A 26069-nucleotide genomic window follows, 5' to 3' on the forward strand; every position below is an offset into this window, starting at 1 on the left:
CCTGCTGAATTCTATCAGAGTTTTATTGGAAGAAGACATGCAGAGACAGAGCTCTTTGGAGGGAGGGAACAAGTCCCCACACCACTTTAGGCTTAAAATTTATTTCTGATATGCATCTGTAAGCGTAGACCAATTCTTGTGGAGAAACACCATGCAGAGCCACAGCTTGAAGTGACCAGGATCTAGAGCTAAATGCTAGAGAGTTCTTTATTCAAACTGAATTAATTGAGCATGGCTCAAGAAAAATGAAGCATATTTTCTGTAACAAACCAAGTACCATTAAATGCTGGATAGCTGGCAAGGTCATCCAGTTCTATTTTTATCATATATAGGGAAGGTCATATAATGTGGTTAATCGCTGCTTCAGTAAACAACAATTCAGCTGCAAAATAGTATTTCATTTTTGTCACCTCTAACTATATGATTTCAGAAGAATAGTGTGAAAGAATCAAAATTCAATGGAGAATCAGTGTGTCCAGGAGCTCACTTCAGTGTTTCCTCAGGGATGCACTTGTTTCGTTTTGACAGCGTTGCTAGCAAGGCACCTGTGCAGGTGAAGTCAATATGGAAGTGTACACTCCAGCATCTTCCCTGACTCCAGTGAGGGACACTGGGGCTCTTTCCAGGTTTGGGGCCTTTTAAAATAGGTAAAGAAGAGCTGATGGCCAGCAGGTCACAGCGCTGTTGACGATCTGACACCAGGGAGCCCAGAGTGGGAGAGGGCTGGTGGCCCTGCATTGCACATACATCAAGCGCTCATCCTGGTGCTGGGATCTCTGCCACCAACCGTGCGGGGTGGTGGCCAAGAGACTGTTCGGATCTCAGCGTGTGAGGCTTCATGGTCGACCAGGGTGCTCTGTTCCTGCTCTGTCTCATAGGACAAAGAGATGATTTCCATTTTTGTGCCTTTTTGTCTCACATTCTTCACAGGTGTGAAATTTATAGCTGGTTTTTTTATGAAAAGGGCAAAAAACGCCCCAAACAACTGATCATACAAATTGGCTGATCCAACAAGCAGGTGCCTTTTTGAAGTATTTTGGTGAATATGCTGCAAACGCTGGAAAATTAAGAACTGAGCCTGGTATAATTAAGTCTTTTCTTTCAAGCAAGAAAGCTGGTCCCATCTTTCAGTCCTTTTGTAGTAGAACTTTCTTTCAGTAAAGTTATTGACAGCTGCATCTTCAACATTAAACTGCTGGGACTTTTGCTGAGCTACTCTGCCTTGCTGTCCTCCTAGGATGTTGTTTTCCTTTTCCTGGGTTATTTTTCTGTGGATTTTCTGAGTTGAAATAGGTTAGGGAAAGGGCTGAGAACCACTAGGAGTGGGCTGGGAGGAACGATAGTAGTGACATTATCAGACCAGGTCGGCTCTTTTCTTAATCTTGTCCCCAGAATGGTGCCTGGAGGATGGAGAGAAGAGGGATTTCATCTTCCAGGCATCAGCTTCTGGTGTATCCCGAGGATGCCTGGCTGAAACAAAGCACTTCTGGGGGAACGGCACCCCCTAACGTGGGCTTGCTCCATGCCTGGAGATGGAATTTCCAGATCTACATATCTGCATTACAGCTCCCCAAAACGAAGTGTTACTGGGTGTTGGGTTTCACTGGGGCATTGCAGCATGGGGTTTAGCATTCAATAGTGAGAATTAATAGGGCCAGAAAAAGCTGTGTATTAGCAAGCACCTACAAAGGAGCGTGCTGCTTCCCTGTTCAACATGAAAAGATTGCCAGAGGAAGTCATAAAGGTAGTACAGGCAGTTTTAATGTAGTTTGTATAGTGCCATGGGTTTTATGAATATTTTTTCAAAGGGAAGCAGAATATAGCTTTTCTGCAGAGAGTACCATTAAGATTATAGCTGTAAAATTGAATTCTGTGGTGAAGCGATGATAATTCAGAAAAAAACATAGAAATGAAAAAGGTAGTGCTTCTGTTTTGATTCACTGATTCTGTTTGTTTGTTTGATTTAATTTTTGAACTAGGCCTATTACGAGCCTGCCATATGGCAACACTTTCATAATGCTGGGGTACTTGTAGTCTTGTCGTCAGGATTTCAGCTTCAGAGTGTGTTGAGTTCTTTAAAACAACCTTTTTTTTTCTTCCTTTTTAAGTTAAGACAGAAACAAAAAAAGATATATTTTGGTGCTTTCACATTTTTGTACTCCTTCAGTTTGAAAAACTACTTGTGACCTTGTGTCTGTTTTAAACAATAAATAAAAATAAATGAAAGGGGAATAGCAAACATTTAGGGACTTGCTGAATGCCTGTTGAGGTCAATGAGAAACTTTCTGCTGACTTGAGCGAGCAGGTTATTCATGGAGAACAGTCTAAAAAATCATCAGTGTGAACAATGTGACAAGACTTGGTTTTTGTTTTCAAGCTTTCTAATAAAGCGTGGATAGGCATGTTTTTGTGTAAGTGCAGAATGGATGAATAAATAACAGTCCTGTGCAGCACAAGAGCAGGGTGAGATGGAGAACTGAATGTACTTGCATAAAAGTATCTACAAATACATAAACACAAGGAAAGATCATGTGGCTTGTGGTGCTAAGACCCCCCTGTATGGATTTGGTTGCAGAGTGCATACACTGGCGGCTGCTGTAAGAAAATTCTGCTTTTAGACTGTATGTATCGATAGCAGCCAGTGGTGTCTGGAAGTTAGAATACAGATTAAATACAAAAACCCTACCCTTGCATTTTACTGCTGAAATTTATGTGGCTGTTTACTGTGCTTGGCTGCAACCTGATACACCCCATAGCTATAGCAGCGTGTCACGGTTGTTGGAAGTTGCAGCCTTAGTGCAGTAGGTCCCATTTATTTTGTCAATAAGCCTGTGACACGGGAGGGTTTGTATGATTTGTTGCCTGCTGAAACAATTATTTACATTTGAATAGAAGTCCAGATTGCGTATTTTTTATATGAATGACTGCTTTATTGGTTCATTAATCCCAAACTGTAGCAGTCTCTCATTTGTATTTCTGTAATAACCCCCAAACCGTTACAGTTCATATTTGGAAAGGCTCACAAGCTTTTAAGTCAGTAATCTGCATGTTAAGGAGTCTCTGGTTTTAGTGTTGTCTCCTTGCAATGAGCATCTATAGGAGACACTCCTGTTTGTATATGTTTCCTCTGCCACTAGGACCCGTGCGTGTATTTAGGTAAATTGCCTCTTTGGTGCTGCAATGGTGAGTGTGAAATGTCTTTATGGAGGAGACATGCAGAGGAAAATTTGTTTGCCTTCCTCTCTCTTCCTCCTAGATATTTTGGGTAAGATGCATTGTTGTGAGAGAAAAATTTTGTTAAAAAAAAAAAGAGTCCTATTAGCCCATCAGCAGTCTCTTTCACAGCTGGTGTAAAGTGCTGGTGGTTTGACTTGCAGGCATGAAGGAAATGATCAGAGGCAGGCAAGAGCAGCTCTGGCTGTCGCTGCTGGGGCTTCCCACCACGGCACAGACCTGTTGAAAGTTTCTCTCCAAAGATTGCGATACTCTAAGTTTGTCGTCACAGCATGAAGGGCACTCAAATTGCCTTGTCTCTCCCTCATAGTTTGTTCTGGATTGGTGTGTGCCTACATATGTACATACATACCTGTGTATATATGTGTACGTTTGCGTGGGGAGATGGGTGGGAGTATTTTTCCAGTGTTTGCGTTGCCTGTACTGGAACACTGTCCAGCTGTACCGCCCATCTCTGCTCTCATTTTGATGTTACTGGGAAGAAAAAGAAAATCTGGCATTGCCAGTTCTTGCAGGGTTATGATTAATCTTGAGGTGCTCTTCCAAAAGCCTGAGCCTCTAATCAGCGTAATGTGCTGGAATTGATCCTCCTTCCCACTTTCCTATCCTAGGAAGGGTCACAGTTTTCCTTTATAGTGTTCCCTTATAGTGGGAAAAGCTCAAGGACTGCATGTATGCGGTAGCTCTGGTCTCTGAAGGTCTCTCTCTAGGGGACACCAATAGGTGGGATGCCTCTGGACCTGCGTTTTTGGATAGAGAATCTCAAAACACACAAACCCTCTGGAATAAAAATAATCCTCTAGTCTTCTGTTTCCATAACTCAATTTTAAAAAAATTTTTTTTAAACAAAAACCTGAGTTTTGGGGACCTGGCTGAAGTTTTTGAACATTTGGGGATGATGACAGGGGAAATGCACAGTTAACATGAATTTCTGTTCGCTGAATGACAGGAACAGCCAGGCAACCCTTGCTCATAGCTTTCCCTGGCCCCGCGGTGGCCTCTTCCAGCGAGTGCCCTCTCCTCCTCCAGCACCCATCTCCTGTGGCTGCCCATGAGCACAGGGAGGCTGCCCAGCTAACGAGGATGGGTTGGTCCCAGTGACAGGAGAACTTGGTGCTCCCTGGGGCGAGGGCAGCCTCCTCCAGATAAGCCCGTTCGCTGGGGCGGCTTTACTTTAATGTGCCTTAAGGCACTGAACAGGCAGGTGAAGGTCGTGTGGTCTGGATCTTCTGCGGTTGTGCAACCTTTTCTTGTGCTTGTGCCCTGCCACCAGGCACGCTCTGTGTGGCAATTGGCTAGGAAGGTGTGTTGGGTGAGGAAAACGTGTCCCTCATATTGAAATAAACTCATACTCTGCTTTCACAGTTTATTTTTAACACAGTACCTTTGGCTGCACCTCAGCATTTTTTCAGTGGTTAGAGATGGTTATCTTATCAAAAGTTTCCCTGCTGGGATGTATTCATGTAGTTGACGCTGTTTTCCTTTTAAAGTACATGAGCTGGCTTCAAGTTGGGTTTGTTTGGGATTTTTTCTGCTCCATGCACAGATTGCAATAAATTGTTTTCATGATGTATTAGTAACCTGCTGGGAAGTGAGATGCCTGGATTAGGTGATTTACTTATTGCCATTAAGTAATGTAGAAAGTCAGAACCCGTAAACCTGAATGTGCTGGGGCACATATTCATAATCCAAACATATCGTTCATAGCCGGGAATGATTTGTCAATCTGGCTGCTTCTTTTTTTTTCTTTTTTTCCTTTCTTTTTTTTTTCTTCTCCCCCCACCCCTCCCCCGTGTTGCCTGGAGACTTTTATGCCTCCTGCGATTAGGTTACCTGGAACAGCGACATAGCCCTGGCTCTCCTCCAGGCTGATGGAGAAGGAAGCGTGCTCGGTGCAGCTCGGTGCCCTTCGCTGCAGGGGCGGGCGTTTAGGGACCTGTGGCCATGTCGAGTGAGAAGCGCCCAAGCAGCAGGCTGGATGGTGCCCGGGGGGCAGTGGTGACAGCCAAAAGCGAGCCCTTCCCATGCCTTCAGCAGGGCAGGAATGGACGTTTCCCACGTGGGAACAAGTTGCTGCTGCCTAACAGGAGACAACGTTTGGGTTTTGAGAGACCCACGTGTCAGCGTGGGTGAGGACTTTTCTCTTAGGTCTGGCTACTAATGTAGTATAGTTAATCAACTTTTAACGTTTTCAAAGCACGGCACAACTAGTCAGTAATGACACGGACATCTTGTCCCCAGCCATTCTGCGGATTTCAACGCTGGCTTTCCTTTTTGCTCTGAAGAGGCTGAATTCCCGAGGCTTTACCAGCTATGCAGGTGTGGGATTTGCTATGTGAAAACAATCCTGTCTTGAGCTTGGTTTTTTATTTACTTGAAGTAGCTTTCCCACTGGAGAAGTTGCTTAAAACCTCAAAAGCTGATTGTTGCCTTCTGCTTACTTCAGGCCACTAGTAGCCAGCCAGCTCTTGAGGTGTTTGCTCTTTCTGTAGCTGATGTATTAGGGCCCTTTATCTTCCTTTGCAGGGTAAATCTTTGCGTGGAAAAATAGACAATCACAGCAGCAGTAATGAAGAAATAGATATATAACAGATATATGTGAAGAGGAATGTAACTCTTCTTTATCTCATAAAATGCCTGGTGGAGAAAACGGGATTCTTTGTGAAGATACTCTATGATTTTACCAATGGCTGGAATCCTGTTTTCTTAATTGCAATGAAATAAAGTTTGCAATTAACAGTTTTAGAGTGTTGCTGTTTAACAGTTCTTAAGGTGTTTCACTTGCCTTTCATATTGATGCTTTGAGATTTTACACAGATAGACACATACACACACATACACACATGTATACTTCGTAGAGCAGGAGTTAATTCTTGATTCTCCCTTATGAGTTTTCTTTTTCAGGTTGTATGGGTTAAATTTTTAGGGAATCGCTTGTTGTAGTTCTCTGTTGTCCAGACTGCCTCTTACAATCTCTTCCCTCTTTGAGCCTCTTTTCACATCGATTCTTGGGCCTCTTGTAGGAGGAGCAACCTATTCCCCTTTTCCTGAAATGTTTCATTTTAAATTCTGCCAAAGAACGATCAAGCGGGGCTCAGTTACAAGTAACTATTGTTTTCCTCTTGTAATTTCACTTGGATTTTTGGAACCCGTTCGTTGGGGAGATTCTATTTAAAAAAAAAGATTTTACTGTCAAATTTCAATTGGTTTTTTTTCCTTCTAAAACCATAGATCATGTATCCATCTCACTAATTAGCTTTTCTGTCCTTCTGTTTATTAGGGTACTGTCCGTGATTACATTATAGATTGAATTACTCATGACTATTTTAAACTCTTACTTTCATGCGGATTAGAGCTTGGTAATGTTTAAAAATAAGTATTGTATAAAAAAACCTGACAGATCTTTGGCAAAATCAGGTTGGTTGTCATACACATGAAGTCACTTGGAGTGACTGCAAGTCTTCCGTTCCTTTTAAGGGGAGCGTCCATCATACATAACAGTCCAGTAATTCTTATTTCTATCGCAAAGATGGTACCCATTACAATATATGAATTAGCCCACTATTGCACTAGAGTGGAACTGAAAGCGGTTGATGGTTCTGTGCTCCCCAGGGACAGAAACAAAAGGGTCATGATTTCTCTTTAGGCATGGACACAAAGCTGGATCTGAATTTGTAAGGAAGTGTCCTTACATGAATATAATATCCCCTTTGTAGAGTATCATTGGGATAAACTGAAATGTTGCAGAAATGGGAGGAGGAGTTTTCGGCATACACAAAACTGAGGTAAAGCCTTTGATACACTAATATATGCCAATTGCTGCTATTGCAGACTTCAGAGAGAGAAGTATGAACAGAAGAACGAGGAAAAGAGGATAAAATTCTGATCAACAACCATGCATAAAAATTCACCTTAAGGTATTATTATTTTCTTCTCATTCATAGCATGGCCGGACCCCCCTGCATCTTGCTGCCCACAAGGGTCATCTCCATGTTGTCCAGGTTTTGTTGAAGGCAGGCTGTGACCTGGATATTCAAGATGACGTAAGTAGATACAACCTTCTTGCTTGGGGTGGAGGGGAGAAGGTAATTTGCAAATAAGAGTAGACCTTCACTTCTTTGAAGTAGGATTAAATGAAAACAAAATCTTTCTCTGTATTTTCTAATTTGGAGACGCAAAACTGCATGGGAGACAAAGTAAAATGTGGTGGTTTTCAATGAATAGCTTGGTCCTCGTGCTCAAGAGCTCTTTATAAGAGCTCTGGTTGCGCCAGGCTGGTCTGAGTAGCAGTGAGAGTCATCGTCTGCCTTTTGGTGTAGAAATGAAGTAAGAGCTTGTTGTACCACATAGGAACCCACTGGAGGGTGTCAGGTAGGGGACATGATCCATTGCGATGTTTGCCTGAAGTGGGAGATGCTTTTTGTGTAGATGCATGCCACAGCATATAGAGTATCGAGCAGCTGCCTGGAGCACTCTGTGGCATTGCAGGGAAATTGTCCCGTTGGCAGCCGTGCTTGATGTGGGGGTGGTCGCATCTGTGAGGCTGTCATGTGGTGAAGCATCAGCACAACGAAACCAGCTTTGAATTGAATGGTAGTTTGTTTTCATTTGGTAAAATATGTAAGTTATTGGAATTCCTCGTTTTTCCATAAGAACAGTTCTAATCTTGGACCAGGCTTTAAGGCACATTGGAGTGACCGGTAACATGGTTTTAGTTACCTCACTCTGATGAACAAAGGTGTAGGCTGAAATGTCCAACAGCAGTTGAATAACCATGACTTCTTCAGATTCGTTGCTAACTTCTGATAGCATGCTGGAACAAGTTTGAGGAGGGGTTGCCTTTGTTCCCCCTGTAATAAATAAGATGTAGATTCTTCAAAGGACCTAGAGGTCCAAAGGTGGTTAGTAGAGCAACCTGTATGACTATTAAAAGGACACTGGAAATGTCTGGGTGCCTTTCAAAAATTCCCTTAGGCATTTGTTTGCATCTCGAGAGTCTTAAATATCTATAGAAATCGGAAAACTGGTTTTCTTCTCTGCGTGAGTAGCTGCTTCCCTGTGAGACGTGAGCAGTCTGTCTGACAAGCTTAGGACTGGGGTACTGGTGCAGCCAGCTTTCTACTGGGAAACTTGTTTTTCTAGGAAGAAACTTTGCTTCCTGCGCTCTTTTTTCATATCTGTGAAATGGAGCAGATTTGCAAGTGTAATGGGAGTATCAGTTTATTCAGATGTATCCTGAGTATGTTTTTTGACTTCTCCCAGCAGAAATCATTCATCAGGTATTTAAGACAAAATTGCAGGTACTTTACAAGTACAGTCAGTTTTCCTGAGAAAAGTGAGTTGCTGCTCTAAGAATGCAAGAACTTCCACTGATGTGGTCAAATTGGGTTTCTGTGAAAATTGTTTTTTGAGTAAGTCTGTCTTTTTTTTAATCCTCTGGGAATAAAATCTAGGCTGTTTGTATGTAAATGTGATACCCATAATGGAAAAAAAGTAAATCAGTGTTTAGCATCATTGAAGTTTAGCAAAGAGTCTTGCACTGTAGAAATACTCAGCTCATAGAAGACCTATTTCACGTGCCTTGCAAGCTTTTCAGGGGCTTTGTTCACGACAACTGGATACCGCTTCTGAATGTGGTGACTAATCTGAACAGAATAGATGCATGCATGATTCACAGATGCTGTTTCTTTAAAATGTATTTTGATTTTAGCTCTGTATTTAGTACTAGTAATTTGGTTGGGGGAGCCTCAGGAGTTGCTGAGTCTCAGAGGGTGTGTTTGGATTTGTCTCAGAGGAGGAGGAAGGCTAAAACTCCCAAGTGAAGTTTTTTGCTTGTGAAAGGTATTAACTGAAATATTTCTGCTTTCCTTTTACATAGGTCTTCAAAGAAGGTTCTTTATTTATGGTTTCTCCTTGTATAATTCATTTGTACACTTTATTTATGCCCCACAGAATATGTTCTTGTTCTCTTTTAGTTGCAATCTATTGATTATGCCTTCGGTCACTTTTACTGTGTGCTTATTTGGCAGTGAAGGCATCTTAGTTTCAAGTGTTGATTAACATCTGTACGTTTCATTGCTGTTTTTCAGGAATACAGATTTAGGTTCAGAGATGAAATCGCTCATGAGATTGGGGAGCATCATATTTAATTGAAAAGTAAATTACTTAGTTGATTTTTGTCTGTGGCATTGTTGTGATAACACAAAAAATTTCCAGGTTCTAAAAAGATTATCTATATTTTATTTTTCTAAATAACAAGAGAAACCTAAACACATCTGATTTTGGAGTTGACTCTCTTTAGCTAATGAACAAATGCAAGACTAACTTTTCATCTGCCACATGATAAGCAGAAACTTAAAAGTTGCTAAATGTTGCGGAGAGATTAAAACACTCGCTTCATGTTCTACAGATACATTCTTTAAAACACAGTAAGAGCCGTAAGAATTAGTTGAAGAATGACCTCCAGTGGCCTGGAGTGGGATTATTATGAATTTCAACCGGTGGAGTCCAGCTCTGTAGAGTACGCCACCCCGGGAGCTAACTCCTTCCTTCTCCCTGCCAATACTGAAAACTCTTACTGGGATCCCAATGCCATCTCTGAATGGTCAATGAGTATCCATACAGCACACACCTCAGAAATAGTCAAGGAGAAAGTTGTCCCGGTGAAGGAAAACAAGGACGAAAAAGATAAGAGAAACCAGAAGAGAAAGGCTAGGAAGGAACCTAGAAGATCAGAAAGAGAGAAGGAGGTTAGAAATCTTGTGCATCTATCCTGCCTTGAGCTTGACATCTCCCATGGCTGCATGCTGCAAAACCTTGCCTGGCGGTCTGGCATGACCGAGCTCTTCTGTGGTGCATGACTGCATGGCGGGCTTTGCGCTGGGTGCTCTGCATCAAGTTTCCTGCCCTGTATGCGCTCTCCGAAAATCTAACTGGGAAAACAAGTTAATTTAAAAAAAAAGGCCCGAGGCCTCGAAACTTCCCTTCTGGAAGCTCCAGTTTAAGAAGCAGAAAATTAGTTGCAAATGAACAATAACCCAGGGTTCATAATAATTTCTAGCTGAATGTAAATATGCAAAGTGGTTTATTCCTGTATTCCCATTTCAGTCTCATTTAAGATGTAATTCGTTTCTTTCATGATTATTTTTTCATGTCCTGATCACTTCTGCTGGTCATGCATCATCATTTATCGTTCAGAGTAAAGTTGTTCTTACTATGTATCACGATGACTGCCTTTCTTTAGCAAAGGAGGGGGAGAGCAGCACAGTGACACTGAGAAACACTAGGACACATTCAGTTGCCTTTGTGTACAGCTGCTTCAGGATATCCATGTACGCTTGTATGCTCCTGCGAGTATTTAACACTTGGTTATATTATAACTTCAAAATATTTTGAACTTTCTACCGTGAATTTAGTGGTTTGATTTCATAGTAGAGGACTTTGCAAGTGCCGACCAGCACTTTGTATTGGGGATTGAAGGCATGAGTTTTTGCTGGTTATTTTGGTGCAATTCCCCTGTAGCAGGACAGTTTGTTTGGTGATTTCTGCGAACATGGAAAGACAGTGAGGAGGCAAAGTGTGACACTGGAGAGGAGCTTTAAAGGAGACTGTACAACTGATGGATGCTCTAGAGAAGAGGAGTGTGCAGGAAAACAAAATATGGTGGTTATAGTATTTTTTAAATCAGAGAAAGGAAAAAGTAACATGTATTACAAACTAGGGTAAACCAAATCTCGTTAAATTTGGGCAATAGAGTCTATAATAGAGACTCCAATAACCCAGGAGAGCTGGCAGAAGTACTAATATCTACCTGAAACCCTTTTGGAAGTTGCTTGTGCTGTTTCCTTTCCCTTGGGGTGAACTTCAGATGTAAAAAAGATGCCTATCCAGTTGGTAGGTACCTGGTCCCAGTGGTTGCATCCACTGCTTTAAGTCAGTCAGCAAATGAAGAAACTCAAAGAGGTAATTGCGAACACCAGGACACTGAGCAAGCGCCACCAGCCTAGCCAACACAGAAGTGCTAAAGGAAAGGGGTAATGCCAAGATCTATGGAGAAGGTTAAGATTTAAGTATCTGCCTTTCTTCAGGACTCCCAGCCCGTAGCCCTCTCTGAAAGCAGGTATTTAAGTCGTAAAGAGCATGGCTTCACTCTTTGGAAACATGCCTGTTGGTTCTCGGCCTTGCTGTGCAATAGCCCCATTACAGGCAGAGCACGCAGGTGTGCAGTCCCTCATCCTCTGCACGAGGGGATGCAGACTTCATCCCGGTCTCCTACCAGCATCTCCCTCTCTCTAGCCCAGTGAATACGGATGTTTTTCTTAAAGATGGAACCCTTTCAACACAGCAGCACTCTCATGGCAAGACAAGCTGGACGAGTACCGTAATCTCTGGGCTGCTGCAGAAAAGCCAGCAGTCACCTCCTTCGCTGACCTTGTTTCAAAGGGTGGTGGACGTATCTGCAACTTGCGTGGAGCTTCTTCCAGCAAGTGTGCAACGAGGGCGCTGACAGAGCGAGAGAGAGGAGGGGAGACGGCTGCACTGGGGGCTGCAGCAGTGCTGGGTGTGTGCTACGCGACGACCTCCCCGATGCCACCATGACTGTGGTGCCCTGTGGCGGCGTGCCAGCCAAGGTGTCCGGGCCATTGGAGTGGAAACGGCCGAGTTTGAGTTGCTTTCAGGGCTAGGCAGCAGCTGAGGAAGGGGATTTAAGACACACCGTTGTAGACTTAAGTGCCTTACTTCTACCAAGCCTCGCTTAAGCACCTAAGTGTCTTTTTGGTTTCGGGCCCATGTCTGCATTTAGGCAGACTCTGTTGTTTCTGTCAAGGTCACATTTGTGTGACACAGCACTGGAGTTATCTCTCTTCATTGCTACTAATCTGCAGTCTGTTCCTAAGGCATAAATCACTTACAAATAGGATCGTAAATTGTGCCCCACATAATAATCTGGGCAGTTAATACGCATTTACCGGTGCAATTTCTCTCTGAGCCTCTGGAACAGCCCTATAATGTCTTGCTAAAGGCAGAACTCCGGTGAGTGCTTTCAGAGACAGTTATTTTAGCAATTAATAAAAAGATACGTGAGTCAGTGATTACACTGTCTGAAAATTCACACTGTGAAAAAAATATAACTCATCTGTTTAATCTGACTCCATAAGAGGCAAGATAGGGGTTTGCTCCTCTGCTAATGGGGAGGCAAGACAGGTTAGAAACGCAGCGGTGCAGGCAGTGTTACTTATAGGTGGGCTACGCCATCTGTGGCTGGGTCTCTCAGTGACTCACGCACAGAGGCCATCGCAATCTGGTGGTTCAGCTTCCACAGCACCTTAAGCAGTTTAAGGTTAATGTGTGTGCTGAGGCCCAAGGGAATGGTCGACCAGGTCCTGCCCTGCTGGCTGAAGGGTCTGGGGGTGGTAGGGACCTTCACCAGGACATTGCTACCTTCTACTCTTCACTGGGAGGTGCCTCAGTCCAGGTGAGGCAGGGTTTGAGATATCCTTTGACACTCCCTGTTATGTGGATGAGGTATTTATTTACCTGGTGCTGGCTGGACCTTACTCTTAGATGCTTGGCTCTCCCCAACCCAAAGCCCACACCTTGGGTAGGAGGCACCTGAGCCTGCCATTTGCGGGACTTGTGTTCCTTCACCTACCTGGGCTTCCATTTTGGGGACCAGAATATGGTATGAGACAAAGCCCGGGCATGGCTGAAGCCGTCCCAGTGCCATTCTGCAGCCCCGGTGAATGGCCCCCCAGCACATGGGCTGGGCTCCCCAAGAGAGACCTGCTCCTGCAGCAGTGAGGTGTGCTTCCCACTTTCCAAATATGTGTTTGTTTTTAATTTAACTGAGATGCCATTAGAAGTAGCTGTCATATCTACAAACCCCAAAAAGCTGAATGGCCTTTGACCTCACTGCAGTTACTGTAATGGGGTTGGGCTAACGACGAGAACAGCCTTGATTTAAACTGGCCCAGCGAGAAGATCCTTAATTACAAATTAAATCCAATACAATCCATTCCTACCCCCAATTTGGTCTTCTCCATGATCCATTTTCCAGACTGTAAAGAAGTAGAAACCAACCATTCATTGTTCAAGCTCCATCCATCTCAATGGCAGATGTCATCTTGTTTTAGTCTTTATTATAATATCTTCTGTAGTTTTGCTGGTGCAGCAATACCAGTTGACAGGGATAGGTTGATGGATTACTTTCCGCTTCATGGTAGTCAGATAAAATGACCTTTGCACTGTCCACATTACCCATTGCTGCAGTAGCAGCAGCAGCTGTGCCAGTCACCAGTACCATGCACTATCGAAAGAGGGTGTTAAGTTCTTCCCCAGCTTGTTAGCAAGCAGATTTCTGTGCAGTAATAATTACTGGAAACTATCCGACACTTGGCACTTGTGAGATGGTATATTTTGGACATTTTCCATAACATTTTTGTTATCTTTAAATTTGGAATAAATACGCAAGTTCAGAGAACTTGCAGTGCTGTCAGTTTTCCAATACTTCATGTTTTTCTGAAAGTCCCAGTTCCTGGAACCATTATTGTCTTTGTTCAAAATCTCTTAAAGTACATTTCCAGTCTTATAGGGACAAGAACAAAAGTAAGAATATGTGACCTCTAGAGACAAAACATAGATGGCAAATTGAAAAAAAAAAAAGCCCTCCACACAATTTTTTAAAATCAACTTCATGATTATAAGCCAATTTAATGATTTACTGGTGGTGGCAGATGGCATTACAAGGCTTACTGACAGGTTGCGGTTGGCAATGCTCATTTTTCACTTATGGATTAATAACTATTTTGGTATCATTAGCACAAAAGAACCCCACCAAGAGCAGTTTTTAAGTCAGCTGCTAATTGCCTTTGAGAACAAATTATTCAAATTATCGGTTATCTAAAGACTTGTAGACTGTAGGACAGAAAATACAGAAATTTCTCTAGTTTTAGTATTTGATATAATGTGGTATTATCTGATAAGGATTTGTAGCAGAGAAATTTTGTATCTATTTAGGACTAGCTTCCTGCAAGCTTTTTTTCCTCAGGATACACTGCCTATCTCTGCCCAGCATGTGTTTTTGGTGACCATTATTTAGATAAGCAGAAGTGGATTGGATTCCCACTCTGTTTATTCATCCCCCAAAAAGGCTGTGTGCAGCTTTGAAGCTAGTCTTTGTGCCTGACTCAGGCTGTGCTTCAGCATTGCAGGTTCAAAGCAACTTCAAAGGAAAGCCAAGACCAGTTTTTGTGGCAGCAGTGGAGCTACTGCAGCTCATTTTCCCATCAGTCGGTGTCTTACATCCCTACACCTACACGCTGCTGCATAAATCCTTCTATTCCCCCTCTTTTATCACGGTCTCACATATGCACATAAAAATATATAGATAACCCCCAATGGGCAGGGCCAGTAGTTTGTGTCTCCCTAGTCTTCAGTTTCTGGAAGGCTCGTAGAAAATTAATCTTGGGATCTCTAGCTCAGCAAATGAGTTCAGCAGTTGTTAGAGGGGAGATAGATGGGCAGTCAGACAAGGTGACCGCATCAGCATAATTTCTTTTGGAAGCTTGGCCGTAAAGGAAATAAACTGATGTAAGAAACTTGCTTGTTACTGCTACGTGGCAGGTCAATGAGAAATGAAAGTCGTTTGGACCTCAAGATCGCTCAATTGCTTGAGTGAAATAAGTTGATGGTCTTGCAGTTGTGGTCCTCGTCATAAAATTCCCTCCACTCTTAGCACTAATTGGTAAATTCATCAGAGGTGCTGAAGAGACCGATCTCATCTCATGCTCCTTATCCTAAGCAGGGCTGATGGAGCAATCAGAGCCAAAACAGGAGAGCTTCATCCAGTTAGTGTAAGTACTGGAGGATCATTATGATGAATTATGACAGCCTATAATTCCTTTTAGTTCCCTACAGATACTGTTGATTATTAGACATGTAGTGTCAAATGTGTTAGATTCACTGCCTTCTAATACTACCATATTTTTAGAACGCTTCAGCGCTGTATATGGGATTGTGATGACTTGCAAACTTTTATAAACAGTTGGTTTGTAGCTGATTCTTTCAATAACTTCATTAATCTTGGAAACTTTAATGATAGTTGTTTATGGGGACTGTTTTCAAAGGCAGTACATGTGTTGAAGATGCAGCCCCTGTGTGTGTGGATATGCATTTGCGTTGAGTCAAAATGAGATGGGAATGGTCCTGATTAGAGATTTGCTTCTTTTTGCAGGGTGATCAGACAGCATTGCACCGGGCTGCTGTCGTAGGGAATACCGATGTTATAGCAAGTCTTATTCAAGAGGGGTGTGCTTTGGACAGACAAGACAAGGTAACAGGCAAAAGCAAAGCCCTGTGGGATGGCAGCCTTGCCAACCAATATTAAGGTCTCAGAGAGAAAGTTATGGTTTATCCTCCTGAGTAAGTATCTGATGCTTTGAAAGTAATTGGAACAGTTACATTGAAAAAAAGCTGTACCATCTCTTTAATATAAATTACTGATTTAGTTTTTTTTTTATATTAGGCTGATAGTTTTTGATTTAAGAGTCTGGTCTCAGCTCATTAAAGGAGGAATTAAAGAAATGTACAACCATACTATGCCCTACGCAAAACACTGCACAGTTTACCTTCATTATCCCAGAAACTGAGAATCCCAGGCTGTAAACTTATTTAGGGACTAAATATAACTAATTCCAAGTTCCAAACAAAAGAAACAACAATATTTTTAGCCTCTTCAAAAAATAAAATAGAAAATAAGATAGAAGGAAAGGAAAATGTTTTATTTTTTAAGTGACCAGGTGGGGCGTACAGCTGCTGCATTCTGAATGTAACATTACTCTGCATGTGGACACAGCACACTAACCTTCTTCTCTTGTATGTGCGCTCTTCAGGATGGGAACACTGCTCTTCATGAAGCTTGTTGGCATGGATTCAGTCAGTCTGCCAAAGTGCTGGTTAAAGCAGGAGCCAACGTTCTTGCCAAGAACAAGGTGAGACCCATGCAGGAGGAGCTTTCAGTTCTGGTGTAACGTGGCTGATTCTCAGCACTGGAGATTTCTGGCCACGGCATTTCTCAGCAGGTGGGGGACCAGTTCCTGGTGGGATTTTTTTCTTCTTTTTTCGCATTTATTAAGCCTGGATGGTTCCTCCACAGGCATTAGGAAATTCATATTTTGACAGCTGATGCAGGAGGGACTCCATAGCGCATTGCATGATACATTAATTATGGCTGAGGAGCACTGCAATTCCTGTGGAAATCTCCACGGTGCTCCAATTTATACTGAGCAGATTCATTGTGATTGGTGTGATTTAAAATGAAAATGAATTATACTAATAGGAAAATGGCATTCAAAATCCTTTTTTTTTTTTCCCCCAGAAATTAAACAGCCAAATTAATGTAAGCCACAGAAGGGAAAAAAGAAGTGTATCTTTTATTAGAAAGTTCTTCCTAATACATGACTGTAGGCTCTTACCAAAATCTTGTAATGAACCTGCATTATCTTCCTTTTGGTATTTATAATACCTTGAGAGCAGTTTAGAGGAAAGAATAACAAAACAAGGGGTTTAAGTTCCACTCTAATTGTAATGCCTGTGGGAGACTTGTCTTCAATTCACTAATTCAAAAGTTAATGGAATAGTCTAGGAAATGGCGGTAGCAGCCTACGGTGCGAGCTGAGTTAGGGTTTGGACCGCTGTGCCGATGGGTCGGTCAGATCACACGGTTAGCACCGTGTCCTTCGTTACAGGCAAGAGAGCTTTGGAATTGCTCTATGGGATCTCTGAGCATTTTTGGTAAACATTGTCTCTAAACCGACAACTGAAAGGGGCTAGCAAAGAAAGGGGAAGAAGGAAGACAGGTGGCCAAAGTCCAAGATTTGGAGTAAAAAGGCACATTGCCTGGGCGTAGTGTTTCTGTATGTGCATGTGTGCATATATGCAATATATATGCATATGTTTGTACGATTGTAGTCACTTTGTGGTCTGTAGTTACCTCATCTTTGATCTTATTTTATACGTATTCCTTCTTTTGTATTGTTCCAACTTCCAATTTCTGTTTTCTGTAATTATTTTTTGCTGTAATGTTCACCTAGATGTGTATCAGAGGTACTTTAGACAACTTCCCATGCTTACACGTAACAGACAATAGTGCTTGACTTTATAGTCCTTGTGAACTATTGTACTCCATATGGCCGTGTATATGCACACACTTACGTACAAAGGTGTGGGCTTAAGATGCAAGTCTGGTTACCCTGCAGGCTTGGATGTCTCTTGGTATTAGAGGATTTAGCTTACAATACAGTGTATGTCAACTATTTGGAGACAACCTCTCTTGGAAAGTATGTGCACAGAGTAGCTCAGCAAGGTTGATGTCTGAAATATGACTGACAGACTTTAATACTGCATGAGCAGCTCCTGCACTGGTCTTTGATGTCTTACCCGCACAATCCTCTCCCTTTGCATTTCACCGTTTGGGTGTTTTTTAATGGACAGGATCTTTTCTCAGGAGCTGCTGAAAAATGTGGAAATTGTGCACGCTTGCACACATGCACGTGCTTTTACCCCTTTTGCTTTCAAGAGAAATGAAGAGCTTAATTCTGCTTAATCCCAAAATGGTTTTTCTGGTCTCTCAACTTTTTATGTTACTGACAAGAAGGCATAATCTTTCTGACAGCTTTTCTGGCAGCCAGGGCTGAGTGCCATGTGCAGGAGCACCCTACGGGCTGTTGACTTACACCTGGGTATTGTGCAATTTTTGGCTGGATGGGACAGATACGGGCTTCTAGATTTGCCAAACCCTGCTAAGCAGCAGAAGGTGGGAGGGATTTGACTCTGTGTTTTCTGTAACTCCTGGTTAATATCTCCTGGGACTGTTTGGGGATGCACTTCTTGCAGCACAGCACCTTGTGCACGGTATATAAAAGAGCAATGCAGTTGAAAATGGCTTCTGTATTAAGTGAAATGCAGAGGCCAGACAGGACACCTGGGATTTTAAAGGCAAGTCAGGCAGGCATTTGAGGAATGGGACAACATGTAGGTAAACCACCTGGGTAGCCGTATTCCTCCTGTGCAGCAATCACCCTGGAGATGCAGTTTATTTCCACTCAAGTTGGCTTAATAAAAACTTCCACTGTCATAGATCATCCTGTGAGATCAGTTGTAGCCTTCTTTTTAGACCCTCCATCAGTCTGTACGTTTCAGTGAAGATTCAGTAGACCAGTGAAGACCCCCAGATCGGTACAACTCGGACCCACTCTCCCTCTCACAGAAGCTGGTGAGAGATTTGTCACCCCATGGGAGACGAGCCAGATGAGCCTGCTCTGTGAGCCCTGACCCCAGGCACCAGCACCATGACTTCTCCCAGCATCGAGGTCTTCGCCCATCACCTACTGCACAGGACCTTTCTGCCTTCCCACCAGGGCCGACCTTCCAAACAGCAAACGATAAAGACATTGCAGAGGCTTTTCAGAGATAAACCCAGGAGGGAAAAAATTGACTCTCACATGCAGTTTAGCTGAGAAAGAAAATGTTCATGTCTGCCACAGCTTAGAGACTACATTCAGGCCTGAAATAGTCTGAAACGAGGAACTGAAAACCTAAGACCACATCTAAGAGTTGGCCTTCTGTAATTCAAACCCTGCAGCTTTGATCTGTGTCTTGAAAGCACGAGGGACAAATTAAAGGACATAATCAAGGTGAACAGGCAGCCTAGTAAGCATGGGAAACCTTTTTACCTGAGCTGATTTCATTTCTGGCTCCCAAGAGCCAAAAACCCCAAACGTTTTCAGACCAACAAAAGCCAAATGCTGTCAGAAAAACCTCTCAGACCAATAAAATCCTTCACAGTGTTAGAAAGATAAGCAAACTCTTCTTCGATTTCTGTCCATAAAAACTGCATGTTTGCTTCTTTCAGGAACCTTAGCATGTGATTCTCTGGGGTTTGGGTGTCTTTTTTTTCCCCTTCTCATCTTGTCTGGAGACTGGTGTGCTTTCTGAACGTTGAAGCTTCCCGATAGCCTGAAACCTACATCCTGCCCTGTGAGAGCACCTACAGACCCAGCCAGACTTGGAGCTGGTTTGTGTTACAGTCGTAAAGAAACAGAATTCGTCGTGACCCTCGTCTGCCTAACACCCTGCAGCAGTCGCGCCCGGCTTTGCTTGAGATCGGAGATGCCGTGCCATGGCAGCGTGTTTCTTTGTGTGTGTGCATGGGGAAAACCCAAAACACAAGAATTATATTTCTTTAAATGAAATACTTGATAGTACTGTTTGATATTAATGAACCAGACAGTTTCTGGAGTCTTTGCTTCCTGCAAACAGACTTGAGCAATGCAGATATCGTTAGACTGCCTTTACTATATCCCAGATAAATAATTTCCAGGATGGAGAGGGTATTTCAGTCTCCAGGTTCGTTCAGCTCATACATTCGGGAAAATAACAGCGACAGTTTCCCACCCCTGGGTGGATCTTCTTGTGGGAAGACCTGTGAGGTTTTATTTTTTAATGCTTGCGTCCAATTTCTAAATACGGCTTTTATATTTTCCTGTATTTCTCTAAGGCAGGTAACACACCTCTTCACCTGGCTTGCCAGAATAGCCATTCCCAGAGTACTCGTGTTTTATTACTTGGAGGATCTCGAGCAGACCTCAAAAATAATGTGAGTTTTGAAAAGAACGTGTTCATTTTTGTGTGCCTTTGTTTTAGCTATATGCTTTAACTTGTAGAAATACTCAGAAATGCTTTAAGCTGTGATTTTTATTATAAATGCTATTGAAAAAACCCACTAACAAACCATTGTATACATCATGTACAAGAATGCTTTTGATAGGACTGAGCGATGCAACTACTTGTACCCATCTCTTGAGTGGGGATGGAAGGAGCCAAAGGGGGTTTGGCTGTTGCACAGACCGAGGCAGCTGGTCCTTTGTTGCTTTTTGTGGTCCTGATGGCCTGATGCATACACTGCTGTGCAATTCTGCAAAAGGGCTCCTCTCTCAGAAAGATGGAAATCTTAAATGGGTTTTGTGCCAGAGCAGGGAAAACCTTCAGACCTGCCCTCACTGAGACAGATAATATATACTGTGTCAGTCTGTCAAATGAGGTGGATTCAAGGTGACTTCAATTTTAGACAGCTGTCCTCCTATTTTGTAATGATTCTGGCATGACAAAGGAAAAAAAAATCTACAAAAGGAAGCCAGATGTTTTTGTCCCTGCTCGATAACAAGGTGGGCAGAGGCACACAGAAATGGAAACCCGTGGGGCTCTGCTCCCAGTCCCAGCTGCGCATGTGCCACCCCTCATGGGGATGCTGCTCTGGCCCCCACTGCCCATGTTTTCTTCATTATGTGCAACACCGAGTCGAGTTTCCAAATCACATTGGTTTGCAGTTCAGAAGAACAGATTTAACGTAAAACTGTAAATCAAGTTTTGTAGTGCAGTAAACCAGCATTTTATAATTCCAGTATTTCCCATCAGTGGTTAAAGAATTCATACCCCCACCTTGCCTGACCCCAGCTCTTGCTAAACCTTCCCACCCATGATAGTAGATTTTGTACCGCAGAGAAGACAGCATTGCTATTCAGTGGAGGTGCGTGGCATTTACTGCTCTTTTTGGTTTAATAGGATTACTTCATCCCTGAACACCATGACAAGTGCAAGCTTTCTTACTGCGATTACATGCTTAGAGCTTTGTTTCTGTTTGCAGGCAGGAGATACCTGTCTGCATGTGGCTGCTCGTTATAATCACTTGCCCATCGTTAGGGTGCTGCTCAGTGCTTTCTGTTCTGTCCATGAAAAGAACCAGGTCAGTGCATGAACTTCATTGCGACTCTGCGCCCTTTGCATACGGCTAGTTGTTGGCAAGAGGGATTCCTACCCAAGGAATCCCACTTCACTCTGTGTTTCACTGTACTACCAAGTGCCTGAGCTTTTAAGAATAGCCTTAAAGTAATGGCGTCTCAGTGGTTTATTACTTTGCCATCGCATTTGCATCATTTCTTTAAAGCATTGCCTGTTTATGAGGTTCTGCAGTTATATGTTGGTGTAGAAAGGGAGTTTGGGACAGGAGTAGTAGTAGGGGTAGGGGTTGGCACTCCTGAGTCCTTACCAGTCTGTGCAGAATGGGACTGGGCAAGAGATTCAGTCATTTTATGGGGTCCCATTTTCTCCTCTGTAACTAGGTTTTAATGATCCTATGGCCATTACAGAGACATTGTGAAGCAGAACTCACTAATGTTCAGATGTTACAAAAGTGTGAATTTCTCTGGAATACTTTTCTTTGCTGCATTTTGCAGTAGTGGGAATTAAAAAGATACAAAAGTGAAGAAAAAGTATGCTTTAAATTCAAAGTAATGATCAGTCTAACCTAGGATTAATCATCCATAGTTGGTTTATAGGGAAGTAATTGATTGCTGTATGTATAGCATAGCCTAACTGGGTGGTAGAAGGGAATGGATTTAGTACATTAAAATGTGTTAAATCTGCTAAATAAACAGATTATGTGGTGCTTAACCGCATTGTCTCATGTCCCTGGGAAATTTTCTATGTGTAGTTGAAGATCATAAAAATGTTTTCTGATTTGTACATTTAATCTTGTTTCTTAGATAGGAGATATTACAGCAAACAAGGTGGGTTTCAGCATGTTAAATTTACTATGTAATTTTATTTGGAAATGAGTTTTTTGACTTGCAAAATGAGCTACTGAATATTAAGATCAACTGGTGTGAACCTGGCCCAGAGAGACACCACTTTCCTTCATTCCCCAGCACTACCCGAAGTTGTTCCATATTTGCACATATAATGGTTTTATTTATGAACATTCCTCATCCAAGTGAGCAACAAGCAATAGATTTCCACTACACTCAAGGAGATCTAATTTTCTGAAGGCAAAATGTAAGGCAAAGGGGACAGGAGGGCATTATATGCACGTGTCTGGTCTCCCTTGAACAGCTGCTGGCTCTGTTACCGGCGCCCGAATCTGATCACAGCCATCTTCACCTCACTGCACCGGGACAAGGGCAGGGCAGTGTGTTAGTGCTGGACCCGGATCACCTGCTGGCCTTGGTCCAAAAATTGTTTTTCTCGAGGAATCTCATGAAGAGAACACCAGCAATCTCACTGCTGGTACTTATCTGATTATTTTTGAGTAATGTGATACATGGCCACCTGCGCACCAAGTAATCAAACCTGCAAAAAGAAAAAGAGAAGGTTGTGGTGGGAAAACCCGTTCTGCCCTCAGATGTCGTATCCGTTTGCTGGTGGTCTCTGGGCTCTCTCCAAGCTGTGTCATGTGTCACTCGGTTTAGTTAAACCAGATCACCAGTGCCCCAGCTGCATTTCTCAAAACCAGGCTGAAGTAGGTCCTTGCCCTGAAGTAGCTCCTTGCCTGCTCCTGTCCCCTTCTCCCCAGCTCTGCTTTTTTTATTGACCAGGCCTTATTGAAGCTTAGTTGTTGCATCAGTAAGTGTAGGTCTTTTGATCTCTGAGCATCTTTTAGGAAGGTGTGATTTCTGCGCGGTGAGACCGAAGGACGTGTGTTACACGGTTGCTTTCTGCTTTGTAACTTGCAGGCAGGAGATACTGCACTCCATGTAGCTGCTGCTTTAAATCACAGGAAGGTGGTTAAGCTGTTGCTGGAGGCAGGGGCTGATGCATCCGTTGTCAACAATGTAAGTAGGACATGGAGTTTCTTTGGTATTTTGTATGAGAATCATAGAATCATAGAATGGTTTGGGTTGGGAGGGACCTTAAAGATCATCTAGTTCCAACTGCCATGGGCAGGGACACCTTCCACTAGAGCAGGTTGTGCAAAGCCCCGTCCAGCCTGGCCTTGAACACTTCCAGGGATGGGGCATCCACAACTTCTCTGGGCAACCTGTTCCAGTGCCTCACCACCCTCATAATGAAGAATTTCTTCCTTATATCTAACCTAAATCTACCTTCTTTCAGTTTAAAACTGCTACCCCTCGTCCTATCACTACACTGCCAGATAAAGAGTCCCTCCCCATCTCTTCTGTAGGCCCCCTTTAAGTACTGGAAGACCGCTATAAGGTCTCCCCGGAGCCTTGTCTTCTCCAGGCTAAACAACCCCAACTCTCTCTCTCTCTTAATGCAGACTCTCTTCAACACTCTCTCTAGTGCTTGTATAAAGTGTTGGGTGTTAGAGTTGAATTAAATCTGGGTAAATGAAAGCAATTAGTCACTATGCTCTTGTGCACAGAGCATGTGCTAACCTCGGGTGGAGAAATTCCACATTTCCGGCAGCTTGAGTTTTGAAGGAAACGCCATTTTCTTTTTCCTCTCAGGCAGGTCAGACCCCTCTAGAGGTTGCCAGACAGCACAATAACCCTGAGGTTGCGCTCCTCCTCACTAAAGCATCACAGGTACGTTACAAATCTCTTCCCAACACACACATACGCATGGAGCTGAGGCCAGTTAACCTAGAAGGGCCAGATCCTCTGGTCCTTAACCTTCTGCTGTGAAAGGTGCCTACGTTTCTGTTGGCATTGTGTGCTAGCCTCAGGTCTATTGACGTGGAGCCTTTCAGCTCCCAAGCCCAGCAAAGTGTGCAGATTAAGCCTCAGTATTAAGTGCTGGCAGAGGTTCTAGCTGTCCTGACTGGCAGAGGATGGAGCAGCCAGAGGCACTTGTTCCCTGCGGTGGCCCTGTACCCAAAAGCTCCCAGGCTGTGTCCTCTGCTGCCTGCCTCAGACTTCTCCCACCCCCAAGATAGTTGCTCACACTGGAAGATGCTTTCAAATGGGGACAAAATCTCCTGTTTGTATTCTGCTGCTGTATGTGAAATGCTACAATGCTCTTGTATTGGAAGGCATGTAGGAGGGCTCTGTATTCTGGTATGAGACCAGGTGCGATCCCTGCCCTGCTCCTCCTTGTCACCTCTGCGTGAGAAGGGCTGGGCTGGGCTGGGCTTGGCTTGGCTTGGCAACCAGCCTGGGGACACGGGAGGACACAGGAGGAGGCTCTCACCCCTCCAAGGGACAGGACTTAGCTGTGAAAACACACCACCACTGAGCTATGAACACCCACATTGCTTGGCCCATCAGCATCCACCTGGCAGTGCACTTTCTTTTGTGTATTGCCTTTTAGTAGAGGTGAAAAAGGTCTGCTCTATGGCTTGGCTTCTGTGGTAGGAAAGAGCGTGACATCACTGAGTAACAGTGTGGTCTGCCTTCAGGTCTCACGCTTTAACCGTGGAAGAAGCCTGAGGAAGAAGAGAGAGAGGCTGAAGGAGGAAAGGCGAGCCCAGTCGGTACCACGGGATGAAGTGGTACAGAGCAAGGTACAGCCTGGCATTACCACCTACATCTGCTGCAAGGAGGGAGCGTAAATAAAACCCATCAAGACTAAATCTATTTGGAGCCATCGCTTGTGCATGACCACAGCAGCTGTCGGAGGCAGTCGGTTGTGCTTTGCTGCTAAAGAGTTACCCACTCTTGCAGTGCAGTGCAGCGCAGCTTAAAACTGGGAAATTGAAGAAAAGGCACCTTTTCCCCATCTCTGGAACTGCTCTGAACTCCCTGTCTTTGCTTCAAGCAGGGCAGCGTCTCAGCTGCTGACGACACACCGAGCAGTGACCAGCCACCGCAGAGAAAGAGCGATCTGAAGGATGAACCCCGGTCAACCTCACCAGATCCCAAAGGGAAGAAGAGCAAAAAGAAAAAGCCAAAGGAAAAGGTATCAGTAGATTTAAAACAGCAGAGAGAGAAGGGATAGTTGTTGAGCAATAGTACGGGTGTCCCTTTGGCGTGTCAGTGAGTCAGGGCAGCAGTCCCGCCGTGCTCACGGGGCAGAGATATTCTTCAGACAAAACTGATTTCTGGTGGGAAAGTTCTGCTGTTGAGGGTCACACGAACCAGATTTGTGCGGAAATGTGGTTATTGTGCTGACAGACACCAAGGTTGTGGCCAGCCATTGCAGCTGGATTGGTGTTTTAATCAGGTTTTTGATGTAATTGTCACAACGGATTTGTCCTGTTCCCACTAGGAATAGTTTACCAGGGGGCTCATAAATAGGGAGAACGTTGTGTCTATTTTAATGCAGGTTTCAGCACTCTCAGACCCCATCTCCCCAGCTGATCAGCAGACACTCCCTCGGCCCCAGCAAAACGTGCCTAAGCGCAGGAGTAAACATCACTGCTCCTCTCCACCCCCTCCCCACGAGGTCCGAGCCTACCAGCTGTACACGCTCTACCGAGGAAAGGATGGGAAGGTGATGCAGGTGAGCCTGCGGGGGCCCTCGTCAGGGGAGACCCAGGGAGCAGCACTTGGAGTTGGGGCACAGTTAGCCAACGGACAGAAAATGTGCTCGATTAACTGCACTCTCAGGGGTACGAAATCATGACTGTGGATTTGTTTTCCTTGTTTGGGCTTCAGCTGCATTTTGGCCTGAAGTCTGGTAAACAATAAGCTGGTTTCGTGTGTGTTAAAGACGACATACTTAACTAGTTTTGATCTACAAAGTATTTCCTTTTTGGAGATAAGAGGTGAACAGTGATGGGAAATGACACTGGAACTTTTATGATCCACTTAAAAATATTAAGATTTCCGACAGGAAATGCAAAGAGCTTTTCCAAGGAAAATTAATGAGAGCAGTGTGTGAGCACTGAAGTTTACTACCTTGGTTAAACCAAGAGCTTGAGTATGCTCGATACATTCTGTTTCAATTCTGTTTATTGCAACATGTCTTTTGGGATTCTAGGATTACTGGAGGCAAGAGCTGTACAGAAATTGGTTCACAAATAAACCTGGAGTTACCAGCTCATGTGCATTTATTCCAGTTTAGAGACTGGCATGGCGAATGGAGTTAAATCCAGTTGGTGG

General features: G+C 43.6%; 1 protein-coding gene across 1 annotated transcript in view; it reads left to right on the forward strand.

Annotated features, from left to right (window-relative positions):
- Positions 1 to 25576, forward strand: part of LOC104074150 (ankyrin repeat domain-containing protein 6-like) — a gene marked incomplete at its 3' end in the record, with an annotated part of 28521 nt that extends 2945 nt beyond the window's left edge. The window contains exons 2-11 of the mRNA XM_009574180.1: positions 7179 to 7277; positions 15467 to 15565; positions 16125 to 16223; positions 19790 to 19888; positions 20936 to 21034; positions 22800 to 22898; positions 23535 to 23612; positions 24425 to 24529; positions 24787 to 24924; positions 25291 to 25576. Coding sequence (XP_009572475.1) covers positions 7179 to 7277; positions 15467 to 15565; positions 16125 to 16223; positions 19790 to 19888; positions 20936 to 21034; positions 22800 to 22898; positions 23535 to 23612; positions 24425 to 24529; positions 24787 to 24924; positions 25291 to 25576 — 1201 coding nt within the window. The remainder of the gene's footprint in view (positions 1 to 7178; positions 7278 to 15466; positions 15566 to 16124; positions 16224 to 19789; positions 19889 to 20935; positions 21035 to 22799; positions 22899 to 23534; positions 23613 to 24424; positions 24530 to 24786; positions 24925 to 25290) is intronic.
- Between the last annotated feature and the right edge of the window lie 493 nt (positions 25577 to 26069).

This window comes from Fulmarus glacialis, unplaced genomic scaffold (assembly GCF_000690835.1).
Source record: "Fulmarus glacialis isolate BGI_N327 unplaced genomic scaffold, ASM69083v1 scaffold6393, whole genome shotgun sequence".
Classification (NCBI taxonomy): domain Eukaryota; kingdom Metazoa; phylum Chordata; class Aves; order Procellariiformes; family Procellariidae; genus Fulmarus; species Fulmarus glacialis.